Below are 8,510 nucleotides of genomic sequence, written 5' to 3' on the forward strand. Positions count from 1 at the left end.
CCACCAGTGGCTCTCTTGATGACCCCCACATTGCCATCACTACTGCACAAACTGCATTTTCCCAGCAGCAAGATGTCTAAATGTTATGATCACCCTCATTCTGGCAATAACTGCCAGAGGACAGTATGTCCTTTCTGGATAAATAATTTCTGAGCTGATGTGGAGTGGCCATCTTAGCATTGGGAGTGTTTGTTATAAGCTGTTAAGATAATTGATTGAGAAAAAATTACCTCTAAAAAATATTTTTACTCAAAAAAAAAAAAAAAAAAAAAAAAAAAAAAAAAAAAAAAAAATATATATATATATATATATATATATATATATATATATATATATATATATATATATATATATATATATATATATATATATATATGAGTGCCAGTACTTTTAGATGCATTTTTTCTCAAAAAATTATATCACATCAGTATTGTCAAAATTATTATACTGTACTTCCATTATAGTATGTACTTATATATTATACACATAACTGTGTATGATTCCTCATAATCATAGTGACCTAATATTGCTCAGAGGTGTCTCATGTTGTGATGTCATGAAATTTCTAGTGTGAGCTTTGTAAAGAAAGTAAAATTGATTATAAATAAAAAGAAAGGGATTTTTTTCTTTGTCACTTCTGGTTGGAAGAAATTCAAAAGACCAAGGTTGTTAAGTAAAAAAACATGGTTTTTGTAAGTTTATTAGTCAGTGACTACATTTTTTGTCAAAACTTGCTTGATGGCACCTATGATTGTGCAAAAATATGCAAAATGTAAATTTTTTGCAGGCCGAAGAAAAAGTGTAGCTTACCAGCAGAGTGGGGTGAAGTTGAGCAAGAGTTAAGTTTGGATGAAGGAAGACTTGTATGCTTAGCCTCATACCAAAATGTTTGGCCTCTCTTGTTAGGTAATGCTTATGTTAACAAAGATGACATACCCATGCTACCCTAAGCCAAATCAGTTGATTATGTGATTTAGTGAAAAAATTAACTTTTCTGATCTTCCACATTTTACAACTGTAAAGACATCCTGCATTATTTGTAACAATACATCTTCATTATCAAAGATGATATACAGCAGCAATAATTATAAACAAAACAATTACATGAATGGTAAAGGGATTAAAGGGTGGAGAATACAATAAAGAGAAAGAAGCAGACAGACCCTGTGGTTAGCAAAATTCCCCCAAATCAGTATCATTGCACTCAAATCAGTAAAGGCACAAACTGTGTAATCATAACCATCACACAAGGAAATGATGGTTGTGTATTGTAAGTCCTAAGACTGTCAACAGGATTGCAAGTAGGTAGCACTCTTAAGTTAATTTCAGGAGTGATGAAGAAAGTTGCCACTACAAAGAATCTTGTATCTTGCAAGATGTAATTTTTAGGTAAAGTTTGCATATTACATACTATATGCAGTCTCTCCTTTGGCTAACATTATTTGTATAATGAATGTATTTACTCACGATGGAGCATCTCTTGGATCACACTCAAGTTACAGTTGCCTGACGGTGGACTTGATACATATATCACAAAATGCTGAAATCCAATAGGAAAGCTCTGAATTTTTATTCTTTTGAGACGTTTCAGCCTTCCTTCTGTAAGTTGAGATGCTGATCACAGAATTAGAGTCACCACACACAAGGCACTTCTCTGTTTTTAAGTGGCAATAAGTTGCTACCAAAGTGGCAAGAAATAAAATATATTTCTCTGGATGCCTATACATGGTCTGCTTTTTAGTAGCTTGTTGGTTCATTTACTTGTGATAGATACCATTATTTACTTTTAGTGTAGTTCTGGATATGAGAAAAATGCCAACAGCGTACTTGAAGTATGGCAGATGTAATGACCTCACAAAAGAATATCAACTGGAAAATAATGATAATTATAGCAATCTGTCTATGTACTAGCTGAGGGGATTAGCCAGTTATATTTACAGTAATTATAATTATATACCAGTCTGAAATTCACACATGAATGACTTCATAAATAAAATATGATTTTATAACTAGTAGCCTGTGAGTGATACTATTCCTTTTTTTTTTTTTATTTAAATTTATTTATTCATGCTGAACTAGGATGCACCCATTTATTTTATTTATGCTTTCTCTTTTCTTGAGAAGTGCAGCAGTAACACTGTACTGGTGATTATAACTATCACACATTAACTAGGGTGCCATGCCCCTACAGATGGCAACCATGGAATGCCACACCTTTCTCTCTTTCTGTGGTCAACTGTAGCAGATATCCAGCCTTGCTTCCATTTCTTGCTGCACTTGCTTTTCCATCCATGTACTTTTTTCTGCTCTGTTTGCCTCTTGCTCCTTTACCTGGAATTCTTCTTGTTAAATTTAGGTCCTCTATCTTCCCTCTTTTCATTTCATGCCCTATAAATCTCATCTGTCTTAATCTCACAATTAGTGGTATTTCTCTTCCAATGTCCATTCTCCTTAGCACTTCTTCATTTGTTTTCCTCTCTATCAAAGATATTTTCAAAAGCCTTTGCCAGCATAGTGTTTCAAATGCATCATCTCATATGTTGAAACTATTTGTGCCTTCAAAAAGCAACTCCATGTGGTGTTTTCTGGCCACTTCTCAGTGAGCAGTGGACATTTCTGGATAATGGCTAGTGTAGGCGTCTGTTCTTACTATGGTATTGTGGCAGATTTCTTCTAGAACTAGCTATTTGGGATGGAGACAGGTGTTGTACAGCATTTATGTTGATGTGGCCTTTCCAATATCAAATACATAACCATATGAATTAATTGAGAAAATGCAAAATCAATGTGCATGATAATGAAGCTACTTTAATTATGACTCAGATGATTATAATAAAAAAAGTGTGTACTCATTTATAAACATTTCAAAGGCTCTTTCTGTTACATTGAAGTTCTAAAGAGACAAGGACTGGAGGTATACTGAGCCTTCATGATAAGGATGCTGAGGTGTCATGGTGAGGAGTTAAACTGTGGCTCACTAACAGTTAGAATATGCATTACCTACTTGCTGCATAAGTGTTTGTTCCTTTGAAATGTTATTAATAACTGTTTCCTTCCTCATGCCAAATGATACATAGTGAGTTTTGTATGCTTATATATATTCTGATTTCAGTTTCACAAAAATTTAAATTGAGGCAGTAAATCCTGGCAAATGCTTATATTTTCATGTAATATTGATGTTTTATATTTACAGCTCCTGGGACACAACAGTACCAAGAGGAGAGGTTCTTGTCCCAAGTGTTAATGGCAATGGCTCTTCTGTTTCTATTCTGGCTCATTCTTGTGTGAGGTGAAATAGGGAATGAGTGAGTGCTGGTGAAGATGCTGAACCTGAGAAGTAAGACATCAGTGTTGTACCTTTGATTGGTTTGGTATGGTATATGCTTTTGATTGTGCAACATATTCTTGTTACTCTAAAATAAGGTTCCTTATGAGTCCAGTTGCCTTTTTAAGGAACTTTTTTTTTTTAGTGTGAAACCTGAATAGTAAGCAAGACATTTTGTCTTCACACACACACACACACACACACACACACACACACACACACACACACACACACACACACACACACACACACACACACACACACACACACACACACACACACACACACACACACACACACACACACACACACACACACACACACACACTAAATCTATCTATCTATCTATCTATATTTATATCTATATTTATCTGTCTATCTATCTGTCTATCTATCTATCTGTCTATCTATCTATCTATCTATCTATCTATATATATATATATATATATATATATATATATATATATATATATATATATATATATATATATATATATATATATATATATATTATAAAGAAAAAAACTGGTGATGAACATACAATATATACTTCACATAACCATCTAGTTATTAAAATTTAATGTGGAATCAGAACAACAGAATTTTTTTTTTTTCATATACAGGATTTATACTTTGCAGTTATTGCTGCTACCTTTGGTGGCAGATCTATGGTATCAGATTACATTCTTCAATTGTAAAAGAAAATAAAGTACATAGTAGATGTCCATAATATGTGAGCTGTTTATAAGTTTGTTAAACAAGAATGACTATCAGAAATTTTTCAAGGCAGTCTTGTGCATGCATTATAAGCCACACAATAAACAACTAATGTGTTGACATGTGTGTCTTACTGCACTATACTTTTATACTGTAAGGCTAGATAGAATCAGCCATAACTCTTGACTGAGTAAGTGCCACTAAAAGATTTACCAATTGCTTTCAAGAAAGTAGAAACTTGTACCCTATTTGTGAAGAAAAAAAGTGTCAGTAAAAATCAGTATTAAATCTGCCAAAGTTATCATTTCTTTCTGAAAAGTAAAAGTAAAAAGAAAAAGATTTCATACCTGACTTATTATTATGATTTTTTCTTGTTATGTGTTATTCTTCAGTCAAAAAATTTTGGTTAAAAGTAATGGACAAGAAAAGTGAATGAAGAGAATGTATAGTTGAAAGCAGAGTTAATGTAGGTCTGCAAATCAACAAAAGAATGAACCTGTACATAGCTGCTGCACCTTTCAGATACTTGAAAATATGCCAACTCTGTATTTTCATTCCTGTAATGAAACAAGGCTATTGTCCTTCAAGGGAGATCTTAGCCTGTTTTGTACTATATAGGTAGATGGGCAAGTGTATTCATACATTACCACCAACCACTGTATTTCAGTCTACAATCTCACATTGTCCTGCTCCTGCATTTGCTTTCATGTGTGGCATATGTTTCACATGTCTGCACTTTTCAGTTGTCAAGCAAGATTAGGTTGTGGCATGATGGTCCAGTGGCAGGAGTTACCACACTCAGCTCACATATGAATGTTTGTGGTTTCAAATTCTGGGCTAGGGAGAGACAAATTGGGTTTATCATTCATACAGTAGTCCTCATTCACTTAGCAGAAAATATGTGTAGGACAAGCCAAGGAGTTGTGACCTTGCAAGGCATCACAAGTGGAAGACTAGTAATGCTGCATTTGTGTGTGTATGTGTGTGTGTGTGGTGTGTGTGTGTGTGTGTGTGTGTGTGTGTGTGTGTGTGTGTGTGTGTGTGTGTGTGTGTGTGTGTGTGTGTGGCAGAACTCAGAAATAATGCTGTCTTTGGCATCTAGTACAGATAATTTTGTCTGCATCTAGCAAATGCCATTGGTGGGATTGCCATGAGTGAGTGTACTGCTGGCCATATTGGGGACTATAAGAGTCAGCTTAGAAAGATATTGCATTCATTGTAAATGGATGTTTATGTTATTGATGATTAACTTGGATAATTTAAATCAACACAATGTAATTTTTATTCTTTATTTTATTTTTCTTGTTTGTTTGTTTGTTTATTTATATTTATTTTTTCAAAGAAGCATGCTAAACAAAATTCACCAAATATCCCCTTAAGAACATAGACTGTATATTGGAAAAAGAATGTGTGTGTGTGTTTATATATATATATATATATATATATATATATATATATATATATATATATATATATATATATATATATATATATATATATATATATATATTATGACCTCACAAGACTCCTGACAGTGGGTGCCAATTCTATTCTTACTTTACCCAGTCCCTCTCTGTTGGTCACTGAACACCACAAACAGCTACCTCTTCTTGGGTCAGCTTTCCCTAGGATACATCCTATAGCCTATTGCAAGGCAAAAATATGCAAGGCCAGGCTACTTACAAGACCATACACAGCAAAAAGCCTCAAGGTCTCCACCTCTGTACATAATACAGAAGAAATATAAATCTAATACTTACTCCCTCTGTTGAAAAGGACTCATCAGCCACGTTCTATGAAGAAACAGGCAAAGCTGACACCACACAATGAGGCTTGATATTCTGGGGACAAAGGACAAAAAACCACCCTCAAATGATGTCCACCCACTGTCCTCCAGAATATTACAACACTCAGATGTGAGCTCAGCTCATCTCAAATCTCTCGGATGACTGACCTCGTTCCCTACAAATTGACGAGTCTGGAGAGAAAAGAGACTATGGAGCATGAAACAGCACAAAACAGTGATTAATCCTCTGGCCATGAAAGATAACCCACAAGACCAGTTGCATTTAATTAAAAATGAACACTAGAGAAAAAAAAGGAGTTAACTTGAGTCAGAAGAACAAACAACACAGCCAAACAGACCAAGGACACCAGAAAGATGAGTACACAAAAAATGACCTGTTAGACAGCACACCCCAAAAACAGCAAGAGATGGTGAGAGCAGTTGCTCAAGCCTCAAACACAGGCCAACACATCATACTGAAACCATAAGGTATATCTCTAATACCCAGCCCTTACTTGAGGTGCTATATGTCTTATAACTGCAAAAATAAGTCCATACTACCAGCTCTCACCACACACATCTGTCTCTTGCAAACCCAAACCACCAACTGATTGCTTCCCAGCCTGCAGAGTCTCAGGAACCAGTGGGCTAAGGCATTCTCACACTTCAAACCAAGCACTTGGGCAGGGAGAGTGTGATTAACTGGTGTAACCCCTCCCAAGCACCCGGAATTCACGTTTCTGCACCTTAAAACATCTTAACTTAAAAAAATCAGTATAAGGAACCTATGGGTGCTGGCTGAAATTTTGTTCTTTTATGCTAGACTACAACCTTCTTTTTTTTCATGGTATCAGTTTCAGAATTCTACTACAAGGGGAAAGGGGGGAAATTAAAAGATCAACACTGGGTTAGGCTAGCAGGAAGTTACAGTAACCGACTGCCAACAGGTCATTACTCATTCAACCCTCCCTCCCATACATAACTTACAACCCTGATATAAAGAACACATGCAATAATTTAACTCCCTATATATATATATATATATATATATATATATATATATATATATATATATATATATATATATATATATATATATATATATATATATATATTCAGCAGACCTTTCATTTTCTGGACTAAAAGAGTGTGATTGTCTGGATTTTGTGGTAGATGTTAAAATGCAGCACAAATATTAGGGAAATATTTTACCACACAGTGTACAGTACATTTAACAGTTATATACACATACATGAATCTGGCACAAAGCTTTAATTACCAAACTACCCCTACAGCTTCTATCCTTGCATCTGTAACTTCTCGATTTTCCTTTCTGAGCATTGTATTGCTGCTCTGGTAGGCAGTTCCCCTATTAATAGTGACGTTTCTCAGGGTTCCTTCCTGTCACCCACTCTCTTCCTATTATTTGTCAATGATCTAAGAAAACTTGTCCTATTTACTCCCATGCTGATGATAGCATTCTGTATTTTTTCTGTCTTTTATTAGACATCCAACCCTTCATAGATTTAAGTTGTTCTTGCAAGGAAGCTAGAGAATGCCTGACTTCTGATCTTTCTAATATTTCTGATTAGGCAAAGCAAACTTAGTGTTGTTCATTGCCACAAAAACCCAATTCTTTCATCCATCAACTTGACACAACCTTCCAGATAAGTATTCCCTCTTCTTCAGTGACACTCAACTGCCCCCATCTTGCACACCAAACATCCTCAGTCTATCCCTCACTAATAATCTAAACTGGAAACTTCACATCTCTTCTACAGTTAAAACAGCTTCTTTGAAGTTAGGGGTTCTGAGCCATTACCAGTTTTTTTCACCTCCCTTATCTGCCCATGTATGGAGTACACTTCATATACTGCTCTCTTGAACAGGGTAAAATAAAAAAAATTTGCACCTTATAAATTTCTCTCTTCTAACTGATTGTCTTAGGCCTCTTTCTCTTCACCACAAAGTTGCATCTCTTACTATCTTCTACCATTACTTTCGTGCTAACTGCTCTCCATATCTTGTAAACTGCGTGCATCTCCTCTTCCAATGGCCTCACTGTGTGTGTGTGTGTGTGTGTGTGTGTGTGTGTGTGTGTGTGTGTGTGTGTGTGTGTGTGTGTGTGTGTGTGTGTGTGTGTGTGCATATACCATTTTTAAACACTGAAGTGATGCAGTGTATGAAAAATAACTCAGGGATGAATATTTCTGCATCACCAAGCACTTCTCTTTAGATATTCCCTGAAACACTAGTGAGGCAGCATTGTGCCCATCAATCATTTTAGTTTTCCTCCACAAGTTATGCCAATATTAAATATTTCTTCTTTATAATACTGTGTTTTGGGAGGTATTATATGATGTGATGCCTCATGATGGGTAAAGGCCACCTGTATTTGACTTCATATCAGCAGTGAAAGAGATTTTGTACATATATTCTTTGAGTTCATAACTTGATATAATTAAGAGCTTAGGATCAGATTAGAAACTATATCATCTTTCCAGTACTTGTTTAAGGGTGTTTGGATGTTCATGCTTCTGGAAAGGAAATTGGCTGACAGTTTCCTGACAAATAATTATCCTGCAATGCAAATGGTGAATTCCACAAGGCATGGAGGATGAAATTCTAGTTTTCTGTTATTTGTAGTTTAGGAGTGAGAGATGAATATATATATATATATAT

At 35.1% G+C, this 8,510-nt stretch overlaps 1 protein-coding gene across 8 annotated transcripts in view; it reads left to right on the forward strand.

Annotated features, from left to right (window-relative positions):
• Positions 1–8,510, forward strand: part of LOC135103732 (E3 ubiquitin-protein ligase RNF185-like) — a 72,475-nt gene that overhangs the window by 62,517 nt on the left and 1,448 nt on the right. For all 8 annotated transcript variants that reach the window (XM_064010399.1, XM_064010401.1, XM_064010400.1 and 5 more), the window contains one exon: positions 3,194–8,510. This exon is cut by the window's right edge and continues 1,448 nt beyond it. In XM_064010399.1, the coding sequence (XP_063866469.1) occupies positions 3,194–3,288 (95 nt within the window). In that variant the 3' untranslated portion in view covers positions 3,289–8,510. The remainder of the gene's footprint in view (positions 1–3,193) is intronic.

This window comes from Scylla paramamosain, chromosome 9 (genome assembly GCF_035594125.1).
Source record: "Scylla paramamosain isolate STU-SP2022 chromosome 9, ASM3559412v1, whole genome shotgun sequence".
In the NCBI taxonomy this organism is placed as follows: domain Eukaryota; kingdom Metazoa; phylum Arthropoda; class Malacostraca; order Decapoda; family Portunidae; genus Scylla; species Scylla paramamosain.